We start from the raw sequence: 26013 nt of genomic DNA on the forward strand, positions 1-26013 counted from the left end.
TGCCATAATGCAGAGATGGGGACTTGGACTTGAGACTTGGACTTGAGTCGCACTTAAGTCTCACTCACAGTGACTTGAGACTTGACTTGAGACTCGTCCTCAAAGACTTGAGACTTGACTTGGACTTGAGTTTTGGGACTTGTGAACAATCTTTATTTTTTAATATTTTTTTTTTGGTGCATTAACATTAAGGAACTCTATAGTGATGTCATCCATTCAATGCTGATACTGTATGCTAATAGATAAAGGAGTGAGGATAATACAGTACATGCTTTGAATTCCTTAGTTTTAGCTATGCAGTGTTCTAAGCAGACCGGATGGCATGCAGCAGATGATAGAACGCTCATCCATAAGATACTCGTGCATCCCCTTCAGTGCCAATTCTCGCAGGCAACCGGGTGCAACCCACTGGGTCCCGCTTTTCCCGTGCCCCTTTCTCTCCAAAACCCCATCTCCACCCAGTTGCAGGTCCGAAAACATGTTCCACAGTCCCTTCGTGGCACCGGAACACAGGTGAATCTCCTCCACAGGGGGCCGGCGTCCGGCCGCCACCCACGCATACACCGGACCGATATCCGCATCCTCCCTCTGTCTGCGTCTCCACTCATGCCCGTCGACCTCCCAGATGGCCATGACGTCGTCCTCCAGGACCACCTCTTGCACTCGGCCGTCCTCCCGTCCCGCTCCCCCAGGGGGCGGCGTGTTCAGGACAGCAGGGCGAACACCACCGGCGTCGATCTCCACCTCGGCTCTCTGCAGTGCAACCGTGGGGGTTATGTAGCGGCTAGGCTGGGCCGGTTCCCCCGGCGGTAACCCCCCAGGCTCACCCGGAGACTCGAGTGTCGCTCCCCCGACTGCCACAGCATTGCAGGTGATGTCTCTCACTTCCCTCTGGCTGTTCAACACGATCCCCGCTCTCCTGATTGTCTCGTCACTGATAATGATGTCCCCCTCTACCGGCTGGTATGCAGAGCAGCTAGCCTGGGCCGGCTCAAACGTCACTCTCCTGCCCTGAATAACCGGCTCTGCACTGCTCCGCTGCCTGTTGCTCCGGCTGCTCCCCCGGCTGTGTGTCTCTTCCAGCGCCCACACCCTTAGTGCAGTCTCTGGCTAAGTGCTCAGGCGAACGGCACGTCCAACAGAGTCTCACCTGTCCGCCGCCTGCACGTCTCTCCTCTCCCGCTGTCTTCCAGTCCCCGACAGCTTCTCGACACTCTCTGGCTATGTGCCCCAATGCACCGCATGCCCAGCAGGCTCCCTGCTGTCCCCAGTACCTTTGCTCCGCATACCCGCTCCGTCTCCCGGGACCGCTTCGGCACCACCTCGCCACGTGGCCCGGTTCTCCGCAGGTCCAACACAGTCTCTTTTGTGGCTCCCCCGGCCGTTCTCCACACTGCGCTCCCTCTGTGCTCAACTTGTCCACACGCTGCTCGACTTCCCGCAGCGCCCGCCACAGCTCCACTGCCCAGGCAGGAATCGCCTCCGCCAGCCATCTGACCTCTCTCAACAAACGGGCTTCCATGCCCGCCAGCACCGAGCTGATCCCCGTCGTCAGCTCCTCTTTTCTCCCGTTCGCCAATGGCCATTCTTCACCGCGCACCATCACACGTGGCGCCCCTAGCAGCTAGCACACGCAGCTAGCCTGCTACCGCTAGGTTTTGAGCCCAAAAGCCGCACCGCACACAGTCTCTTTTGCCGTTCCTCCTCTCACCCTCTCCCTTCTCGCCCGTCGCAGAGGGTTATCGATCCCACTCCTAGACACCAATGTAGCGAATCGCTAATTCGCCAAGGAACCGGAGACTTGAAGTTGGTACAGGCTTTTATTCTTGGCTTCTTATGATAGCTCCTAGCAGCTAGCTTCGCTGCTAGCTCTACATGCAACCACTCCAACTCCCTCTCATAGTTAGACTGACTCCGCCCCGGCCGCTGGTCACATATACCCCCTTCCCCCTAGGAACACACCCACACATATCAGTTCCTAGCTACACACGGAAACACCACAATACCTGCAATTACCTGGATCGCTACAGTACCATACGTTTTTTAATCATCCCCACCAAACATGTTTTAAGATGTAACGTTAAAATACTATATTTTGATTAATAATTTGCGTGATATGGTTGCTGTGTAGGCCCTCTGGTGGGAACACGCCGATCATCAGCATCAGCATGTGCACTGCAACTGCAACATGTGTGTGCTAAGGTGCTAACGCAGCTTAGCTAACTTTAGCCTAGTCTCGCAGTGCCAGCCGCAGCCGTAGATGATCTCCGTCGCTGGAAGCTTGATGACGTCTGACTACGTGAACGTTAGCCTAGCTGACCTGATATTAAATGAGCAATGATATGAAATGACGTTCCAATCGCTTCTTATAATGGCTTGCAACCAAAGACGCTTGCGGTTAGCATTGCATGGCACCGTAACCCCGGCGTTACGTTTCTGATTTTTTGCTGTTCATCTGTCATTTATGTGATTAATTAGGTAGTTAATTCTGAACAATGCTGTTCATGCTACATACCAAATTAACCGGGTGAATCTTGCGCATCGAACCATGTCTTCCTTTTTCAACTCAGCTCAACACAGCAAAAGTTATAGCTGTCTTTGTACAAAGACAAAGACAACATTTCAGATTATTTGGCTTTTTCAAATGGCTTTTTATAATGGCTTTTTGGAAATCCGCCTAGGTATCTCCCTACAAAAACCACTGCCAAATACTCATGTCATAAATACAACAACCACAGGTAACTGTTTACACTCTAAAAGTGTTTTTTATTCTAGGCGAGAATCAACCACTGTGTTTGAGCTGGTGTTACTCAGGGTCAGTAACACATAGAGTCATTCTGACACTTGGAACAGAAACTTCAAAGTCTTACCTTTCAGAAAAGGTCAGGCAGTTGTCTGTAACCCTAGCGGTTCAGCCACAGTAAGCATTTTAGTTTTGGTATGTCGTTTTCACCATTTTCTTCAGAAATAGGTGGCTTTAGAAGAGTGCGAGTTGACGTGATTCTGTAAAACAGACCAAACAGCTTTTCGATTCTGCCATCCAACTGTTTACATACTTTCCAGGGCTGCGCGTACTCTCTCTTTCTACCCCCGAGATGCGCATCTGTCGTTGCGCCTGCGCGAAGTGGGCGTGACTGAGGCAACCGACGAGCCAATCATCTCGTTTAAATCTGAACGTTTGTCAATGTGCAGTTAAGTAGTTACACCAGTGTGAGGCAGCAATGCACTAACCCGTAGCTAGTCTGCCGGAATCGGAAACCCAAGAAGAAGAATGAGCGTTTGGTTTAAAATCAAACCTCAAACGTTACACAGCTCATTTGCATTTCATTTTCATCAGAACCAGACGCGCAACTTTAACGGCTCCATTTTGTGTGCTGCTGTGTATCAACCATCGGTATCAACGTGATTTGGACCATGGCGCAGGTAAGGAGAGACAAGTTTCAGGGCAAATTGGGAGACTTTATTTGTTTTTCTCACTTTATTTCGTCAATTATTTCTCAAAGACTGAACAGGTGTTCGTCTTGGATAACACTGGGAATCTGTATGACAAGCTGACTTGGCCCTCAGTGGTGGTTACGGTTTTGCGGTTATATGACTGAAAGCAGTGGACGGACATTTAACTGAAAAGCTAACGGCAGACCTGGTGGCTAGCTAGGACTGAAACATAAGCAGTCGAAACGTTAAGCTTGTGTCGACCATCGACTACCCAGAGAAGTAACGCTAGTTAACGTCGTCTCGCCTCCGTGTGCGTTGGGGAGGGGGGAGGGGTAGCTCTGTCCCAGCATTTCACACCAACCGTTTTGAGGTTGTAAGCACGAAGTAAAGCAGGTGTAATCAATCTATAACATTGTTGATGAGGGCCTTGGAACATGGAACCATAATTAATGCAGGTTACACCTGCTTTACTTACTGCTTTCCCACCTCAAAACGGTTGCTGTGAAATCGCAACCGTTCAGGCCCAGCATTGTTTTGAGGTTGTAAGCAGGAAGTAAAGCAAGTGTAATCAATTAATAACATTGTTGATGAGGGCCTTGGCACTGGAACATGGAACCATAATTCATGCAGGTTACACCTGCTTTAGGTAGGCTACTGCTTTCCCACCTCAAAACGGTTGCTGTGAAATGGCTCCATGTGAAGCTGTGTGGAAAAACCTTATTTCACAAATGACTGGACTGTGTTAATGAGAGATGCCTCCTATTCTCTCTGTGGTGGTGTCTTGCTTTTCTGTTCATGTAACCAGGTAGAGTTTAAACCAGTGCTCACCAACCAGTAGATCGGGATCTATCCCCTGTTAAACGTTACTTCTCTAATTGAAATAAGTGCTGTTTGGTGTGTTGAATGTATCTGAATTGAAGAGAGGGTTCTAAAGACATATAGACCTACGTCATATGTACTGTACTGTACTAGGCCTTTGCTAAGGAAACATTAAACTGACAGATTTTTGAAAGGAGATTTGGTGTGGTTTGCAGTTTGCACTCCATGCAAGATATCTGCGCTAAATCTTATGTTGTGCATAATCGCCTAAACCCTCGATTTCAGATGAAGCAAGAGGTGCATATGGACCGAAAGCAGCGACTTGCCGTGCTTCTTCAGAAGCTGGACAAAATTAAAAAGTATCTCGACGAAGGTAAGTGTTCACCTAATTGCCCTGTCATTGTGAGATTAAAATTCACCAGTTTCCATTTGTCCGTACGCGATAAACTGATTTTAACACCTCACATCATTTATTGTTAGATACCGACAATGTTAACCAGGTCATTGGCTTAAACTCTCCCGAGAGTTGCTGGACATATCTGATGGACCTGGAGAAGAAAGCTGACCCTCACCTGGATCGTAACCATCTCACCAGGCTCATGGACCTTTATACAACAGTGTTCTCCAATATGCCAATGGTAAACCACGGTCAAAATGACAGCTATGCCAGGATGTTGGTCAGATTTGCAGAGCTGAAAGCGTGAGTAGCTATAATGTTTAACCTACTATTTCAAGACCTACTTTAACCTCTTCCAGCCTCTGATTGCATGCTGAAATAATCAACCAACATAAGTCATTTTGATATGCTTATCAAATTACATTTTGGTGGATATACTGTATTATAAACACCCCCCCCCCCCCCCCATTTTTTTCTGTTCTACTAGAATCCAAGATGTCAATGAGGCACAAGTCTGCTTCAATATCGCCGGATTTCAATGCCAGGATTTTGCATTTGTCCACATTGCTCATGCACAGTTTGTGCATTCTCAAGGTAAAGAGATATGCATTTTGTCGTAAAAAATATGAAGGAATATATCAACTTATTCTCATGACTTGTGGTATTATGTGAGATGATTCAGTGTCTTGCTGTCGTATCTTACCAGGCAACACAGAGAGAGCCATCTACATTTTGCAGAGGGCAATTGAAGTGGAGGCCAAACCCAAAGAAGCTTTGGAGGCTGCCTTACAAAGCCTGCAGACAGGAAAAGTACAACATGTCTGTTGTGAGGAACAGACAAGTGCCCCAGTGCCTCGCCCCTGCGAGGACGAGCCAATGGTGGACTCCACCACCACACTCCTGCCAAGGCAGGACAGGAGGGGCACCTCTAGGATGAAAGGTATCATATTATTGAGAGAGTATGGCACACTGTCCATCCAGCGCTGTGTAGTATTTATACATCCTTACTGCAGATCAGTGTGGACATTGGGACATTTATAGTCATTTGATGTCATTTTGATCAATTGTGTTTGATCCCTGGCAGTTACTCCCGAGTCGTGTTGGGCATATCTGCTTAACCTGGAGAAGACAGGCAGCCCTGACACAGACGTGGACCTCCGTAACAAGCTGCTCGACCGTTATTCTGCAGTATTCTCCAAATTGCCAATTGTGAAATACAGCAAGAACGAGAGCTACGCCAGAATGCTGGTCAGACATGCAGAACTCAGGGGGTGAGTGTTGGTGGAAATATCTACTGTTCAAAGAATATGCATGCTATCATGTAACGCTGTCAGTAGTCAGTTTGTCAGTAGTTATCTAAAAGTAGCTGTTTTTTGTTTGTTTGTTTTTTCATTCTTTTGTAGGATTGAAGACCCAGAAGACGCAAAGGACTACTTCACCGTTGCAAAATGCAACTGCACCCGCTTTGCCTTTGTCCATGTGGCACACGCCCAGTTCGAGGTCTCTCAAGGTATACTGCTCCATACAGTACTGTTATTTATTGTAGTTATTTGACAGAAACCTGATATATGGAATAGATACCTGCTGCACAACATTGTCGTGTACTGTATGTATACAGTATGCTAACTTTTCTTCCTGGTTCTCCTTAAGGTAACGTGAACAAAGCGTCTAAAATTCTACACAGAGCCCAGGCCGTACATGCGAGACGCGAGATGCGAGATGGCGAGATGCTCGAGGTAGCCGTGCGTAACCTGAAAGCTGGGAGGAAACAGCTGCTGCCCGCCAAGGAAGAGGACAACCCAGTCCAGATGCGGAACGCCCCAGCAGCTGGTCAAATGAGAGCTGTTCTTGGCGAGATCACAAACGGTCCACGCGTGCCAGTTAACACGAAGGTAATGTTATGAAGCAACATGAGTTGTGTTGAACTAGCTATAATATGGCATGTCTGACTCTGAGTGAAGGAGACGTTTTGCTGTGATCTGCTCTCCATGCAAGCGATCTGGGCTAAATGGTATCGTGTGCATAATCGCCTAAACCCTTTGATTTCAGATGGAGCAAGAGGAGCATACGGACAGGAAGCAGCGACTTGCCGTGCTTTGTCCAAAGCTCCCCAAAGTTAAAAATCATCTCAACCAAGATGTCCCCACCTCCAAAACAGCACTGTTGCCCCAGCAGTGGTTTCCAGAGACAGACAGAACCAGTGCTGGGCCCCAGTCAAGCTCTCTGGCTGTGAGTGTACACACACACACACACACACACACACACACACACACACACACACACAGTCACACCACACACAAACACCACACCACACCACACCACCCCACACCACACACACACACACACACACACACACACAGTCACACCACACCACACACACCACACACACACACACACACACACACACACACACACACACACACAGTCACATCACACCACACACACCACACACCACACCACACACACCACACACCACACACACACACACACACACACACACAGTCACACCACACACACACACCACACCACACCACACACACACACACACACACACACACACACACACACACACACACACACAGTCACACCACACACACACACACACACCAATAAACAAATTGATTAATCGAGAAAACAATCGACAGTTGATTCATTGCGATGTAAATTTTGTTTACCTTCAGATAGTGATTAGGCTTTTCTTGTAAGCCTGTCTTTTATTGATTTATTTGTATTTGTTTATTTTTAAACCAAAGGAGGAAGAGAAGCGCCAACAGGAGCTCTTGGCCAAGCGGCAGGCAGAGGAAGAGGAGCACCTGGAGCAGGAGCTGCTTGAGAGAGAGAGACAGAGAGAGAGAGAGGCTGCTGAAAGGTTGGTCATTTACTTTTTGAATGTAGAATTTATATAATATGGTATCGTGATGAAAGTGACGTTGAGTCTTAAAATATATTGAAAATGTCTTAAAAAGGCTCTTAAAAGGTATTGAATAGAACTTCAGGAGCATAAATAATGAGCATTTTTTTTTTATATCTTTTGAGCATGATGACGGTTCATTCAATTGAAATTTACATTGGTGAAGGTGGTAATTAAGTGTGTGGACGGGTAGGAATTGTATTTTGGTTCAGTTTGTTTTGCTGACTTGAATCCTGTTCTTCAGAGTGCCAGCAGCAGAAACAGAAAACCCCCCAGCTCCGCACCAGGTGAACAGAGCTATAGTGGAGCAATGGAGAGACTTGGATGACGGGAGCAAGCAGGTAAGCATCTAAAATTGAGAACCAAAATGTCTTCAACATGTACTTCAAGGGGTTATTTAATTGATTATCAGTCCACAAAGAAATTGGTTTTACAGTGAACACATGGCACACATGAGGTTATCTACAATATCTACACAGAGAAGTGAAAAGCAGAACTGGAATTGGTAAAATATCCAAATAATGCAATGCAACAGCATGGTGGATCAGTGGTTAGAGCTGCTGCTTCACAGCAAGAAGATCCCGGGTTGGAACCCTGGTCCGTCCCAGGTCCTTTGTGGAGTTTGCACGTTCTCCCCGTGTTCGTGCGGGTTTCCTCCCGGTGCTCCGGTTTCCTCTCACCATCAAAGACATGTAGTTTCACAGTGTTTTATTGAAGAAACCTGTTAAGCTATGTGCCAAGCTAGTTCAATCATGAGACTAGTAGCACCTCAACACGCTACTGAGGGCAGAATACTGTGTTTTGATCAGGTCTTTAGCTTCTCAGGCTACTATGGATGTAACATGTGGGAAAGATGTCATCATGGTGCATGGTAGCTGAAATGTAAAAAGTAGAAATGCAGTAGAGTGGTTTGTCATTGTTTGTGCTGTTTTCCTCATAGGCTTCCCCTTCCTGCAGCAGGAAGAGACGTAGTGAGGGGAGATTTGACCAACCAGAATCCAAGCGTCTGAAAAGACAGGTAGAGAACACACACACACACACACACACACACACACACACACACACACACACACACACACACACACACACACACACACACTCACACTCACACTCACACTCACACTCACTCACCCACCCACTTTCTCTCTAGCACACACAAAATGCATCACTCTGCTTCCACCTGTCAGGAGGAGGAAGCCCCGCTCCACCCCGTGGCAGAGGAGACAGCCGATGTGTGCATGGACGAGGAGCCCATGGAACTGTGCCCGGCTTTCTCACAGACGCTCTTCTCTATGGAGGACATGGATGACCAGGATGGATTTGGAGACATGATGCCACAGTGCTGCGCTGAATACGTCGAAGACATCGATGCCTATCTGCGCCTCCTTGAGGTAAATCATGCTTTTGATTGATTGATTGATTTGACGCTAGGTTAAAAACACGACATAAAAAGACACGCATCTGAATAAAACATCAAGCAAAGACACACAATAAAGTCCTAGACTTGTTTCTATCGTGGTCCTTGGTCTTAGACAGACGAAACAATACGGTGCACTTCTCTTATAGGGATCACCTCGGGACAGGTCAAATCAATCACTATAAACAGATGATTATAACCGATTTTTTCTTTTTCTTTATTTCTCATGCTAATTGACATTTGTATATGTATGACATGAATACAGCACATATAAAGTAAATGAATGTTATTGACTTTAATAATACATACAATAAATTAGGCCTTTAGCTGTTTCAAACACAGTGGTCTCGCGTAGACAAAGATGCCGCCATCTCTCCACAGACTGAGATGCCGCGATCACTGCTGTATCTCTCCATATACAGACAGACATGCACTGAGTATCACTGCTGTATCTCTTCATATAGAGACAGACATGCACTGAGTATCACTGCTGTATCTCTCCATATACAGACAGACATGCACTGAGTATCACTGCTGTATCTCTCCATATACATACAGACATGCACTGAGTATCACTGCTGTATCTCTCCATATACAGACAGACATGCACTGAGTATCGCTGCTGTATCTCTTCATATACAGACAGACATGCACTGAGTATCGCTGCTGTATCTCTTCATATACATACAGACATGCACTGAGTATCACTGCTGTATCTCTCCATATACAGACAGACATGCACTGAGTATCACTGCTGTATCTCTCCATATAGAGACAGACATGCACTGAGTATCACTGCTGTATCTCTTCATATACAGACAGACATGCACTGAGTATCACTGCTGTATCTCTCCATATACAGACAGACATGCACTGAGTATCACTGCTGTATCTCTCCATATAGAGACAGACATGCACTGAGTATCGCTGCTGTATCTCTCCATATACAGACAGACATGCACTGAGTATCGCTGCTGTATCTCTCCATATACAGACAGACATGCACTGAGTATCACTGCTGTATCTCTCCATATACAGACAGACATGCACTGAGTATCACTGCTGTATCTCTTCATATACATACAGACATGCACTGAGTATCACTGCTGTATCTCTTCATATACATACAGACATGCACTGAGTATCACTGCTGTATCTCTCCATATACATACAGACATGCACTGAGTATCACTGCTGTATCTCTCCATATACATACAGACATGCACTGAGTATCACTGCTGTATCTCTCCATATACAGACAGACATGCACTGAGTATCACTGCTGTATCTCTCCATATACAGACAGACATGCACTGAGTATCACTGCTGTATCTCTCCATATACAGACAGACATGCACTGAGTATCACTGCTGTATCTCTTCATATACATACAGACATGCACTGAGTATCACTGCTGTATCTCTCCATATACAGACAGACATGCACTGAGTATCACTGCTGTATCTCTCCGTCCATATACAGACAGACATGCACTGAGTATCACTGCTGTATCTCTCCATATACAGACAGACATGCACTGAGTATCGCTGCTGTATCTCGTTGGCTCATTTTTGGCAGTTTGTAAGTAAAGAAAATAATACAATTCATACATTGTTCTCAGGTGGGACAAGGCCCAAAATGATCACTGTAAGTAGAGTATTGATATAAGCAAATTATTTAAACAGCATGTGTATAGGAATGATTCGGGACCAAGCTTTTTCATCAATATAAGCGGTTGATCACTATAACCGTAGTCTCGCTGGCCAGCCTCCCCTCCCTACCGGGAGATGAGTCTGGCGGCGCAGGTCTCCATTGTGGGATTACGATGGGCGGCGCTTGGCGACAGTGCCCTTGGAAAATAGTTTCCAACAATCCAACTTGCCATTTTCAGCATGTAGCAACGAGCTAGCGTGTAGGTTTCTGCCGTTAGCTTGCTAGCTAGTTAGCGTTGTTGTTTTCACTGAGGCGGCAGGGCACTTTTTACAGCGACACACAGGGAGGAGGGAGCGGAAGCCGCTCTGATTGACATGGTCGGAGCCAATGACAGAGCTTGTAATAAGCGGGGAGCGGACATCTGGCAGCGACTGAAACAGTCGTTCCAATGGGGAGCAGCTGTAGAGCAGGGGAGGGCTTATCCCAGTTGCCTGTTTCCGTGCAGCCAGACGACTCTCACGGAAGGGAGAGGAGGCTGGCCAGCGAGACTACTATAACCGTGATCAATATAAGCCGATTACACTGTACAACAAAGAACAGGGATCAGTGCATAATATATATACACACAAACATCAAATAAAAATATACATTCCAAAGTCCTACCTCAAACCTGTTCCTCCATCCATTTACCTCATTTACTTTGAAAACTGAGGTAAGACTGTCGGTTTATTTGTCGGTTTACCATTTGTTCTGTCCTGTCTCCACAGGTGCAGCTGGCTGTGCGACCAAAGTACATGCAGGGTTCCCAAATCACTGGACTCATGCGAGCTGAGCTCGTTGACTGGATGGTCGAGGTTCACTCCTGGTTCGGGCTGCTTCAGGAGACGTTGTACCTCATGGTTGCCATCCTGGACCGTTTTCTACAGGTAAAAAAAAACTGTTTTAAAGGTTTTCTTGTTTAGCTTTCTGTGAACTAGCTGACATTCTTCTTAATATGCTGCAGGTCCAGCCAGTGGCAGTGTCTCGCGCCAATCTGCAGCTTGTCGGTGTGACCGCCATGCTGCTGGCGTCAAAGTATGAGGAGCGGTACCACCGTCTTGAGATTGACAAGTTGGCCTACTACACAGACCATGCATTCACAAAGGCCCAGATTGTGGAGATGGAGCAGCTCATGTTGAGGACCCTCAACTTTGATCTCGGGCGCCCTGTGCCACTCCACTTTCTCAGGAGGGTTTCAAAGGTTGAAAGCGTGAGTTTGTCTACTAAATAGTTCCCTACAACACCACACAAAATAGTTCCCAACACCTTGGGATGAATACTACATGCATTTATGGCCATTGGCAGAAGGCATTTCATAGATAGATATATAGATAGATAGATGTTGGAGAGTTGGAATTTTGTCTCCTGTCTTCATGTAGTTTGTCATCGGGGCTCTCAAAGTGACTGTCTTCTCTCTGTCTAGTCTTCTTTCCAGACACGTCTGCTGGCCAAGTACCTCATGGAGCTGAGTCTGCTTGATTATGACATGGTGCAGTATCGGCCGTCTGAGATCGGTGCTGCTTCCCTCTGCCTCTCCCAGCTGCTGCTGGATGGGCGGTCATGGGTGAGCTGAAGTCTATCATGTATAGAGCTACAAATGGAGTCAAAGGTTGACTGAAGCAAGTCAACATGAGTTCATAATGCAAATGACAGGACTTAAAGAATCAAACAACACTTGACTGAATGTATCTCTCTCTTGCAGTCTCTTCCACAGCAGCAGTACTCAACGTACCACGAGGCCCACCTGAAGCCGGTCATGCAGCGCATGGCCAGAAATGTGCTGACAGTGAATGAGGGGAAAACCAAGTTCATGGTGAGTTGGATGCCTATTGCCTACAGTGCAGTCTCAATAAGATTAAATAGGTTTCTAGCATGATCTAATGCCTTGTATTTCCCTGCAGACTGTCAGGAACATATACGCCAGCAGCTCAGCCTCCATGATCAGCCTCCTTCCTCAGCTCAAGTCTCCCATCATCCAGAGCATGGCTGCTTCTGTGCTGCAAAATGACTGACTAGCAACAACCCTGCAAGCCAGCTCCTCCCCCCATTTCCACCATGTCTCAATTCTCCCCCCAGTTTCACAGCCCGGCTTTAGCTCGCTCAGCCCCTCACCGTCACCCCCAGCTTTAGCTCGCTCAGCCCCTCACCGTCACCCCCAGCTTTAGCTCGCTCAGCCCCTCACCGTCACCCCCAGCTGCAGCCCCAGTCCTCCACCGACTCCAACGCATGGTGATGCTTCCCCGGTGCAGGCCTCCCCCAGCCCCCATAGTAGCTGTAGCATGGCTGGGTGTAGGCTGTGCTGAGGAAGAAGTCCGGTCCTGCCAGTTCAGTTCATCTTAAATGTGAAAATGTTAATAATAATATAGTGTTTTTTTCTAACCTGTATGTTTGTTTGTTTTTTATCATTAGTGACAGTAAATAGTTTGAAGTATTTTCGGCTTCTTGTACAGTCTTTTTCTATGGTGGGTGTTTATAATAATATAGCGTTTTTTTCTAACCTGTATGTTGTTTTTTATCGTTAGTGACAGTAAATAGTTTGAAGTATTTTAAGTCTTTTTTGAAGTCTTTTTCTATGGTGGCTGTCCCCCTAAATGGGTGTGTGGCCTATGAGCCTACAACAAAATGACTTATTGCCATCTGATGTATAGTGGTGTCAGGGTTCACTGTCATTTAAGACAAATAATCAACATGTACATAGTTTTTTGTCGATTACAGCCATTATTGTTTTGTTTAATAAAACCGAAAAAACACTTCAAACTCAAGCGCATTTGAAGATGTGATTTTTTTCATTTGTTCTTTCACTTGAGTTCTCCACTGAAAGAAGCATTAGACAAACTCTCTGTCGGTGAAACAAGCAGAGATGGGCAGTATTTTAACTACATGTATTTCAAATACATTTGTGTATTTTGTAATTTGTATTTGGCTGGACAGAGAAAAATAAGATGTAATTTGTATCAAAATACTTTCAGACCTTGTATTTTAAATAGCCCTCAATGACCCCATGAGAACCACGGTGATAAAGGATCAAGCCAGACCAGTTAAAGATCTCTACATTTTCCAGTATAGTAAATTCAAAGGTGAATAACAGTAGTTGGGAGGTAATGCTGTCACATATAAGAAGTGTTGGGGGTAACTCATTACAAAAGTAACATATTACATGTAATATATTACTTTTAGCAGTAACTCAGTAATATAACTTATTATAGGATTTCAGTAATATTATACCAGTTACTTTGTCAAGTAACTCAAGTTACAAATTTAGTTACATTATTAAATCAAAGTACATATTTAAAAAAGATACAATCATTTCCTAATCAAACCATGTGTTTTTATGCAAATAACCACTATAACAAAGGAAAATAATAACATTTAGAATTTTGCATTGTTTACTGACTTCAAAACAGTTGATTCCAGGGTGGTTCCGGGGCGGCAATGTCATTCTGCTGCTGCTGTTGTTTTGGTAAAAGTAATGCAAAAGTGGTGTAATAAGTAACGAGTTACTCTACACGGAAAGTAATATTGTAAAGTAACTTATTACTTTCAAATGAAAGTAACTAGTTGTATGTAGTAGATTACATTTTGAAAGTAACTTGCCCAACTGCATATAAGTAGCCTACCGTATGTATTATTAGATCGAAACCCATATCAAGGAGATTGAAATGAATTCAACATTCAAGCGCTTTCACGTAAATAGGCTACTAGCTACTGCAATATTATAAATCATTTATTTCTAAGTACATTTCATTCTGAATTCATTTTGTGCACCGTTAACCATACCAATCCACAACCATTCTTATGTTTTGCACGTGTGTAGTGGAAATGGTTCTTGCACTTGGCACAGTCGGTTGTCTTTCCAAAGGCTGGTCTGTCACAGTGGGCTTGTATGAGTGGATCCATGCTGCGTGTTGACAACTCAGGCAAAACATTGAACAATTCCGTTTTGGGCAGGACTGCTTACAGCATTTCTTCATCTATGCGATTGATAATTAGGCCACTGCTTGCTTTTGACTGGGAAATGAACTTTCTTACCAATATCTGACAGATTCTTTGTTTAGAATGTTAAAATATAGCCAACTAAATTCAGAAACTATAACGTGCTATGTGGAGACTTCCGTGACTGCATTTATGGGAGCTGCGAGCCACCAGAACACCCCAATTTTCTTAGTAAGTTGGCTGTTTATCTAAACATCCATGTTGTCTGTTCAGTCTTATGAATACAATACATACGGTTTTAAGGTTACAATGTTATAACATTCTGACCATCACACCAAATATTACCCCAATTTTATATATATATATATATATATATATATATATATATATATATATATATATATATATATACATATATGTATGTATGTATGTATGTATGTATGTATGTATGTATATATATATATATATATATATATACCGGTATATATATATATATATATATATATATATATATATATATATATATATATGTATATATGTATATATATATTTTTAAATAGTATTATATCTGACCAGGAGCCCGGCCCTACTCGGGTTCGGGTAGAGAATCTTCTTAGTATTACACTGGAGAAACATTTGATTACTTAATTACTTTTATTTTGAAAAATACACGCCACTTCATACTAGAAGTCATACTTTTGCTCCTGTAAGCTGACACTGATCACTGCAGATAAAAAATAAATAATCAACAAAGTGATGGTCATTTTAATTATCTTGGAAATGTGTCAACGTTTTCTTTCCATATAAACAATGAGGTAGAGTAGCCTGTTTTTGTTTTATTTGTCAAATAGATGTTTGACAATAAGCTCAACATGATCTAATCAGTATCATTCATAATTGCACGCTCACAAAAGCCTACTGTATAGGACATCCCCTCAGTGTGACATCACATGGCTGATTAATTCACAATGAATAAAATAACAAAGCAGCAACATACAGTACTTGGCACTAAATCACAAGAGACAATTCTTACTCTATATAGCTACTATTTCATATTCAAAATGCAACATAGCATTAGGCTCATTTTATTTATTTTTTCTCCCTTTTACATATTTGACCTATGGTTCATGAAATGTGGGTATTTAAATATTCCCCCAAATATATGCAGAGCACAGGTTTCATTGTTTTTCATAGCTGACTGGCTAGGGTGCAAGTTTAATAAAATCAGAAGATGTTTCCTTCCTCAAGATACTCGAGCCATATCCTCATTGTAATGGCGAACTTTTGGTGGGAATCATTATTCTAGACTCCATGCTTCTGATCAACGGCACTGAGGAGGAGACAGAGTAACAGAGTACAAGAGTTTAACAATCAATGTTTCTTTGTTAAAACAACATGGACTTAAAAGTACATGGAAATGAGGGGGCAGGACAGGTATGAAATTATAACTTTGCATCATCATTGAATAGTTAAAATTCTTCAATTTGATCAATACATTGATCCGCTGCGCGTCGGTGATCTGATCAGCCTGTCAGGCTGTTATTTTCCAAAATTGACCAGCTCGCTGTACATTACCCCACTTATTACACAGCTACTTACTAAATCAATCAATTATTTGACACAAAAGATTTGTCACCATACCTGTATAATACACAGTGGAATCCCAGCCCTCCTTCAGCCAGGCTGAGTTCCTGGTGTCGTCCCGGGACTGGAGGCTTTTGTAAGCTTTAAACAGAAGTCATCAAACCATCAATTAACTACTTTTCAAGTAGTTTGTTTGACATTTACATTAAAAACTGCACTGGAATTTCTTGGTCACAAACCTCGCGTCATTCAAAAAGGAAATACTATGAGAAACATGGCAAAAAAGACAGACGCATAAGAAACCAGATGAAAACAAGAGAAGACATAAGACATATACATTCTGCATTGTAGGCAAAGTGCACAAGTTGCAAAAAAAGTATAAAAGTTGCTGTAGTTAGTAAAGTGGAATGGTGAAGCCCTTAGGAAAGTGCAGCAGTGCTATTCATGTACCATAGATACTTATTGTCAAATGTAATTTTTTCCATATGAAATCAATACTATTTGATGAAAGTTTTGGTTATACCGCACAAACATTTCTCATAGGCAGAGCTGCTCCGGAGGCAGAAATAATCTCATTGGTTGAGTTCATCCTCAGTGGGCGGAGCCCGATAATTAAAGTATACCGACGCCCCAAAACAAATGAAAAACCAGAGGTGAGGTGAGGTGAGGTGACGTAGCCCACAAAGGGTTGGAATTGGGGGGTTAGATCACCATATGATTCCCGAGTGCGGCACTGCTGCCGCTCACCGCTCCCCCAGGGGATGGGTCAAATGCGGAGAACAAATTTCGCACACTCAGGTGTGTGACAATCAGTGGGACTTAACTTAACTTAACTTAACATGTACTCACCCCACAAGTGATGAACGACATACAGGTCGCCGATCTGCGAGAAGAACCCGCCCACTGCTTCATTGTTTTCCTGTCTGTATTTGATCGCCCTCGCCCTGTGGTGAGAAATATTATTACCAGGAATTTAAAGCAAGAACACATCTGAGATATCTTACAGAGACACTTGCCCCGGGTATGAAAAAAAGTGTGGCCACGTTTTTGTTGTTGTTTGTTTTACTATTTTCCACATTTTAGAATAATAGTAAAGACATCAATACTATGAAATAACAAAAATGGAATTATGCAGTGTCCCAAAAAGTGTTGAAGAACTAAAAACAAATATTTTATATTATATATACTGTATATACACGGTATATACAGTAGATCAAAATGGCTTTAAGATAATGAAAAACAAAGTACATCAGGTCCATACTTTTGGCAGTAGTATAGTAGTGTAGTGTATATACAGTATTTGTTTTTGCGTATATTAGGTGTGTAGTGTATATTAAGCTTGTCAAGCCTTACCAGTGGTTTCCCCATTCAATCATGGTTCCTGGCTGAAACAGATATGAGGGCGAGGTTAAAGATGAACAGTTACAAAGAAAATATTTCAGAGCTGCATCCCTGCTGCAGCCCTTCTGGAGCGCTTTATCAGATGGTGGGATGATGACAGACACAGCTTTAAACAAGCAAACCTGACTGACTATCTCATCCTAGCTGTGATGCACCAATACAAGAAGCACTAGACAGTCTAGACAGTCTAGGCAGCACTAGACAGCACTAGACAGCACTGTGACAGTCAAACCAGTTTATCAGTGCATTCACAACATGTTTCGACCAACCTACAAGCTCATATTTGATGCAGCCGTTGTGTGACCCAGGAAGAACTTTACATGTGTCAGTTGCAGACAGATTTCATCAGTTGGTTTATACAGTCAGTGGCCACTTTATTAGGTACATATCTCTTTATGCATACAGCTCACTCCTCCAGCCAGTGAGTGTAAAATGAAGCTGTACCAAGTATAAAGCCAAACAAACCTAGTTCCAGCATGTCAGAAATGACAAACTTCCTGCACACTACAGTGTCTAAGGTTTCCCAAAAGTAGTGTGAACAAAATGCATCCAGTCGGTGGCAGATGAGGTCAGAGGAGAATGGCGAGACTCGTTTAAGCCAACAAGCAGGCTGCAAGTATGCAAATAATGTCTCAGTACAACAGTGATATTTTTTTATGATTCATTTGGGGGCATTTTGTGCCCTTATTTGATAGTTGAGAGATAGACGGGGGAGACTGGAGAGAGAATGACGTGCGACAAAGTTTAGAAGCCGGATTCGAACCCAAGACTTTGCAGTTACATGTTTTTGCGCCTTAAGGCAACCGAGCTATGGAATGCCGTCCCTATCGATATCCAAGAGTGCGGTCTATCAATTTGGGAGCAATTTGAGTGCATGATTTATGGATTTCACATTCAGATTTTGTAAGGCTTTCTCCTCAAACTGTACTGCTGTAGACAATGGTTTACCAAATGAATGGGGTTCTTTGTTGAGTCATATATAGTTACCTTGAGTTTGTAGGTGCGCATTTCATAGATGTTGGGTCCTGGTCTAGGCAGGGGCTCGTTCCAGAAACTGAACTCCAGGAGAAGCTGGTTCCGTCGTGAAATCAACATTTTCGCCCTCTCTTTCCGAAACTCTAAATATTCCTTAAGAGAGAACAAGTAATAACAACATGCAATACATAAAAATATACACTTTACAGGATATGTTAAAATACAAAAGCTTTCCTACCCCTCATGGCTGAACTAAAATTCAGCAAATTAGATTCCAATTCAACCAGTTTAATACCAGTTTCATTTTCATCTTTATAGCACATCTGCACTTTGTATTTTCCATTATTACATATATACATATATCTATGTGAAATGCTTAAATAAACCAATAGTCTTAACAGCCTACTGTACCTTGTTATTGTTCAACTTGTTGAGGCATTCAGTCAAGGCGGGGTAGCCTCCTCTATATCGCCAAAGATGCACTGCAGAGACAGAACAGCAGATGTCGCTGTTGCACTGTGTAAACTATAACAACGACCCACACAACCAACAGATTCCTCCATCAGGAGTTTATATATTATAATGCGTTTTAGTCATCTGGTTGATTATGGAACATTTTCTCTGCATGTTTGTCTGCCAAATTATTTAGGACCAAACTGCAACACTGACATGTTTCTCTCTTTTCTCCGAGTAGAAGTTCCCTTATTGTGGAAAACGTGATTTCCCTTTCTATTCCTCTTTGATTATAAGTGATGATGCACCGATGCAATGCTCCTCACCAGTTTGGTCCTGTTCCCCGTACCAGGTATTCCAGCTTCCTACCACCTCACATGGGTAGTCCTGGTCAAGATGGAGTCTGTTCTGCACCTCGACCCTGAGGTCAGTATGACAAATTAAAAATACTTAACACATACTTAACACACACTGATCCTGTAAATGTGTCAATAAACCAATTTAGTGTCATAGTTTTTAGGATATACACAGACACAGAGAGATAAATAGGCAAATGGGAGAGCTTGATTCTCCAACTTGTTGCACATGTTGCACAAAGACATCATTTATATCGAAAATTGACCCTGCAAAAACACCCGTAGGATTTGGAATGAAATCTATCACTGTTATGTTTAATGCCAAAAAGCGCTAGTAGTCCAGTGATCCCAGATCATCACCAAAATCAAATCAACTGTTTATTGGCCCAAAGCCTGTGTCCACCAATGTTTATGTAAAGCTGTTCCAGAGTGATTATATAAAGCAGTGAAAAGACACTTCCAAGTGTGGAGAAGAATACTTACTGCAGACTGTTGTAGGCTTCCAGGCACTCTGGTTTGACGTTGTGAACTGAAAGAGAGATCGGAAATGGTTGTTTTAAAATACAAGCTACAATCGAATTCTCCAACAAAGCAATTTCACACTCTGAATGACTTCTGTCTATATACTGTAAGACAGTCATTCAGACACTCTGAATGACTTGTGTTCTGTCTATAGAAGGCATTGCTGAATCACTTTCAACAGGCTAGGGCCGATACAGTGAGCAAATGAAACGCCTGAAGCAGTGGTGGGATGCGCGTCACAGAAAAGATCAAAGCACTTCTCTGCGACACAGAGGCAAGAGTACACACTTAAATCAAATGTACCTGAAGTGACATGCCACACTTCATAGACTGGAGACTTTAATGTAGCTAAGCAGCATAACATACGGGGGGGTACGGTGGTGCAGTGGTAAGCGCTGTCGCCTCACAGCTCGAAGGTCCTGGGTTCGATTCCCACCTGGGACGCTGTGAACGCTGAAGGAATGCGTGCCCGTCCGCATGTCCTCGAGTGCCCACCGCCCGGGTGGGGTCGTCAAAAGGGCCTTTCTGTGTGGAGTTTGCATGTTCTCCCCGTGCTTCCCGGGGGTTTCCTTCATAGGAACCCCCTTCACCAAAAACATGCAATATCCTGGTTGCTGATGTGATGCCTCCTCTGGTCGTTAAGGGCGCCTGTTCGGAGGGAGGGGAACTGGTTGGAATAGCGTGAACCTCCCACGTGCTATGTCCCTGTCAGCTTCCCCTGTCAGGTGAAAAGAAGCGGCTGGCTAACTGCCCATGTCTCGGAGGAAGCATGGAGCCAGTTTTCGGCTCTCCCCAGATCAGCAGAGGGTGGAGCAGCAACCAGGATAAATAAATTAAAATTATTTAGCACTAATTAAAAATGGGAAAAAAAAAGAAAAAAAAAAGCAGCACGATCAATCACCAATGCATGCTGGCCGTATGCGGCACGTGCACGTAGAGATGAGATTAAAGAAGAGATTCATCTGAAAAATAATCTGAATCACAATATGAACTTCTGCAATTTCCAAATCGCAGAGGCTGCAATTAGTTGCTTACAGAGAGAGGGGCGTCCAAAATGGATTTAACAAGGGGCCATATCTTATGTCCAGTGCAAGGGTTATCTTTGCTAGTTTCTAGCACTCAAAATCTCCCTTTTCTTTTCCTTTTAATGACCACTGGGTCGCTGAAACCCGCCCCTTGATGTACTGACCCAGTGGTCTTTGATGTACTGACCTAGTGGTCATTAAAAGGGAAATAGGGAGATCCTGAGTGGTAGAAACGAGCAAAGATAACACGTGCCCTTGCACTGGACGTAAGATATGGCCCATGGTGTTTTGCAGCTGCAGGTAATCTTTGGTGGACAAATCAAGTACAATATTGGTTAAAAAAAAATCATCATACTAGTAGTAAACTCAGGAAATCCTGTACACGTATGACATACACACATGTATTTCTTTTGAGCAAAATCAACTTCTAAATCGGAGTTTGAACCACCATTGCAATATTCTGTCAAATAATCACAGGGCTAAATTGTTTTGACAATATCTCTCAGGCCTACATCCATGCTTACTGAATACCATCCTATAATCAATGCATCGTCTCATTTAGTCTTCTATAAGGTCACTGGGGCCTACATACAATGAAATGATTGTTAAGTATTTCACCGTTTTCCGCGGAGACAAACTGAATGTCATATAGAAGCTAAATTGAATCCAATTCAAGACAATGTGGTGTAGCCTAATTATATCCCACTCGGCCGGGTTTGACCCTCAGTGACCCCTCGCTCAGAGTAAACAAGGCATTGGCTGGCAGGCACAGGCAGCACACTGAAGAAGCGTCATGCCTACATTGCATTTTGTACAGGTTGCTCGTCTCTTTCTTTGACAGCAGGTTGGAGTGGGCATCTTTCCTGGCGTCCACTTTGTGCACAAACAGGGAACGGAACCAGCCTTTGTCGCCGCTCTCCGAAAACCTCCTACACAGAAACGAGATGAAAGAAAAGTTTCACAAAGGCTGAAAGCGACAACAAAGAACGGAGAAGCTATTTGGTATTTAGCAACACGAAAACATGAGACGCACGGAGACGCGGATGGCATATGGGGGGGGGGCGGGGCTAAGAGATACTTCTGCTGGCATCTTTTGAGATGCGAAGCGGGCATGCTGTAAAGTGAGTGGGCCTAATAGCTCGTCTCTTTGTTTCTGCCCACTGTCGCTGTGGGTTTGATCAAAGATGAAGACCACTCACTCACTTCCTGTCTTCTTCTTCTTCTTTTAGTCTAGGAGGCTCCAATCAATATTTGAACATGAGAGCAACTGTCTCTCAGAGGCGGAGAACAGAAAAATCAGATTTAAGGAGGGTTCTCACTCAGGGGCCAGGGCTGAACACACTACTACATAAAACTGAACTGTACCAGTTGGTGGCTCAAAAACATATTGTACTAATCTTGACGAAAATGTTGCAAGTATTTAATTAAAAGCACATACAGTTTGTCTTTTTCTAAATCATGCTTCTTTGAAACAGTGATTGCACAATAGTTACAAGCAAATAAAAGCATGATACCTATATATTGCCACATGCAAAGTTGAAAATAAAACTGTGAAAACGAAAAGATCAATCAGGAGATGAAATCTTCAACCAAACCAATATGTTTATCCATGTGCACTGTGCAGTGGGTGGCTTATGTCACGGTTGACTCTCGTCTCTCATAAAGCTATACTACGATCATACTATGCTTTTAAAGCATGATCAACTTCATTGATCTCCATGGGAAAGTTAGTTTTGTTTGCACCCTGCCCTCCACGGGGAGGTCAGAGGTCATGATCAGATACAGAGAAACGCGCTGGTAGAGATCCAGTGTCACCGTTTTGCGCGGGTTCAAACCCAAGTCATAGTACGTCTGGTCTCTCCAACCGCCGCGCTGCCACCCAGGGCGAGCAGTCCTACTGACATTTATTACATTGGCTCCACCGTAGATACGCCTTAAAGAGCATGTCGTGTGTGTCTTCTTGGCATGTAACCTTCCAGTCTCACTGGTTTCAAAATGTGTCACTCACCCGCATGATAATTATGAGGAAGCTGGACAATACTGTTTACAACAAGTCTCAAAGTGGTTTAAGATATGAAATAACTAAATACAGAGAAGATTGAGGGTGACGTTGTACGTCTACATTTTGACACCCACTTTCACTCCCAAGGACCGACCAACTATAATACAAGTTTAAATAACAATGAATAATCAATCCAAATTATTAGGAAATTCTCAGGCTACTGGCCCAAGCTGAGGCCTTATGTTGTGTTTATACTTCTTTCTTTCTTTCTTTCTTTCTTTCTTTCTTTCTTTCTTTCTTTCTTTCTTTCTTTCTTTCTTTCTTTCTTTCTTTCTTTCTTTCTACTGTAGCCTACAGGGTTCCCACACTCACTTGGACATCAAATTCAAATGACTTTCAAGGTCTTGCCTGGTGAAATTTAAAGCACTCAAAATGGGCCTGTTTTGTGGTGAGACAGGACATTGATCAAAGATAGCATCCTGGAGGCTTCATTGTTTTACTCATGATCTTGTCAAGTAGCTAGCTTGTCAAGTCCTGATCAAATCATTCACTGCTGCTGTATCAACAACATGAATATCTACCACAGAGTCACACATATCACCAAATAACCTGATACGAGTCAATCTAAGGCCATGTTCACATTACAGGCAAATCTGATTAGCTGATAAAGTCATTAATCATCATTATCTTGATTGGTTTCCGATTGATTTGGGAGTGTGTCCGCACTGCCACAAATCTGATTCTCAAGTCGGATCTGTGTGTCCAGACCTAAACAGCCTATGTGCATGGGTTGCTATGGCAACGACGTGGGTGTCAGTAAATACGTACGTTGGTGACGTGGTTTTCCTGCGCAGAAGCATTTGATGACGAGTTGCAAGTGACGTTCAAATCAGATTTGGTGGATCTGCGCGTCCGCACTGAAGTCACATCAGTCGAAAGCAGATTGGGAACTACCTCCATATGTGGTTTGGGACAAGTGACACAAATCAGACTTGGACTAGTGTCCAGACTCATAAAACCAATCTGGATAAAGTCATTAATAGGTCACTAAAGTTCACAAATCAGATTTGGCCTCCTAGTCTGAACATGGCCTGCTCAGCTGATCAAGCGGTTTTAGGGAACTGTTGTGTTATACCCTCTGAAGGAAATAACATAACGCTAGTTTAGTTTAAAGTATTTTACTCGTGTATTATGCAAACATAAAAACACTCTCCTAACTGATCTTGTTGTTAAATAAGCATGTCTAGTGTAGGTAAAGAGAAACACCTTGCAATATGGTTTACAGCCAGGACAAAGTACAGTACTGATCCAGCTAATGATTAAGTTGGTTTGGAAACTGTCCTGCTGGTTTCTAGTTATGACCCTGTCTCCTACCTATTCATGTTAATAGAACATTAATGCACGTATTAATGTACGAGTGCACGAGTTATGCCTACTTATCAATAGCAATTAGTTGCTGTATTGAGGGATGGGGGGGGGGGGACACACTGGAAAAACCCACACACAGTCAGTATAAATAATAAAACATAACTTAACGTTAGGCCTATCAACGTTATGTTTACGAGTATAGATGCTCATTTTAGCCTTTAGGCAAAGTAAAGAGTTGGTTCATGAATACAGTAGGCTATATGATTGATCTTTTAGACAAGAAAATGGAAGAAGTCAGCAGATGCATGAGACTTTCAGATTTCTTGTGAACAGTCAAATCAAATCACATCACATCAATTCGTATTGCTAGCATAACAAACAAACTATTTACCTGGTCACTTGCTGCAGATTGACGGAATACCTGTAAAGCAACTTTCCTTTAGGCCACACAAAACTAGTCGTCGCCATGGTCCTCTGAAAAGAAAGCAACACTATTTTTGGACACGATGTAAACAGAGCTAGAGCTCGGTTAATGTTTAGCTCACTATTATCTCTGCTGTTTTGACTGCTAGTCCATAAAAGCCACGGCTAAAAGCACGTTAGCGCCGGGGGTTTCAAAAAGACACGGGACGCGCGTCTCTGTTACGCAGTGCGCAGTGATCAATAAGCACAATCGATCAGACAGACCTGATAAATTGAGTGGGCCTAAAAAGTTGGATTGAAAACAAAAATCCACCTGTAATACATTTAAGATGATGTGGCATACAAATGTCACACAGCTATATTTTTTATTGGCTTTTACGTGACTATGGTCTGTTATTACATTACCTGCTTCATGTTATTTACTTATTTATTTGTTTGTTTGTTTATTCATTATTCATTCATTCATTTCATCATTCATTCAGTTGAAAAGTAGACATTATGCCTACAGTTAATAATATTATTATATTAGGCCTGAGATGCTACATAATGTCACTATAAACTAAAGTCACTATATGAGTACCGAATAGTAACTGTGTAAATGTTTTAATCTTTTCTATTGAGTTTTTTATTTTATAAACAGCAAGGCCAAGCTAGGCTTTTATTTTGCAATGCAGGATTGCAGGTGCATTGTGGTTAACCCATAGACTGTAGGGTTAACCCAGCAGAAATAAGCAGCTCACTGTGTGGGTAAGTTGGTCCGGTGCTTGCTAATAGCTAAATAGCAGCCAGTAATAGGCTACAATTTAAGTTTCTCACGCACTGTGGAACAGTCATCAATATCACATTGTTTCGTAGCCTACTGTATGTAACTCATGTCATGTAGAACACAATTTAGTTAGCTAACTAACGCTATATGAAAGGTGATGATGCTACTGAAAATGGTATGGCATGCTATGCGCTAACTTAACGCAGGTGCGGTGCAATGGGTGCGACCAATGTGCTAAAGTCGAACACGCTAACCAGTCGGCCAAGGAGACAATCTCATTCATTCATTCATTCATTCATTCATTCATTCATTCATGTTACTTTTGCTTTTAGTCCATATAGTGTTAATCCTGTCTGTACCTGCACATGCTTTTGTTGATGAAAACAAACCAACAAAAAAACGTGACTGCTGTTTTTGTAAACTCCCGAAGGTGTGGCAGTAGAGCACAATTAGATTAGTAGATTTCTTCCCTTGTAAAAAAAAAAACGATGGGCATTTAAAGTGTGGGACGAAGAGACGTACTTCACTTACTGT

The 26013-nt window shown here is 43.2% G+C and overlaps 1 protein-coding gene across 1 annotated transcript; it reads right to left on the reverse strand.

Moving 5' to 3' along the window:
* Positions 1–15869: 15869 nt before the first annotated feature.
* Positions 15870–24758, reverse strand: nipsnap1 (nipsnap homolog 1 (C. elegans); the record flags this gene model as incomplete). Its single annotated transcript, XM_083644606.1, has 10 exons — positions 15870–15934; positions 16246–16329; positions 17038–17132; positions 17542–17573; positions 18577–18717; positions 18976–19046; positions 19344–19438; positions 19857–19902; positions 21722–21849; positions 24712–24758. The coding sequence occupies 10 exons, from the start codon at positions 24756–24758 to the stop codon at positions 15870–15872; spliced, it is 804 nt and encodes a 267-aa protein (XP_083500732.1).
* Between the last annotated feature and the right edge of the window lie 1255 nt (positions 24759–26013).

The sequence above is a fragment of the Poromitra crassiceps genome, assembly GCF_964638095.1.
Source record: "Poromitra crassiceps genome assembly, chromosome: 10".
In the NCBI taxonomy this organism is placed as follows: domain Eukaryota; kingdom Metazoa; phylum Chordata; class Actinopteri; order Beryciformes; family Melamphaidae; genus Poromitra; species Poromitra crassiceps.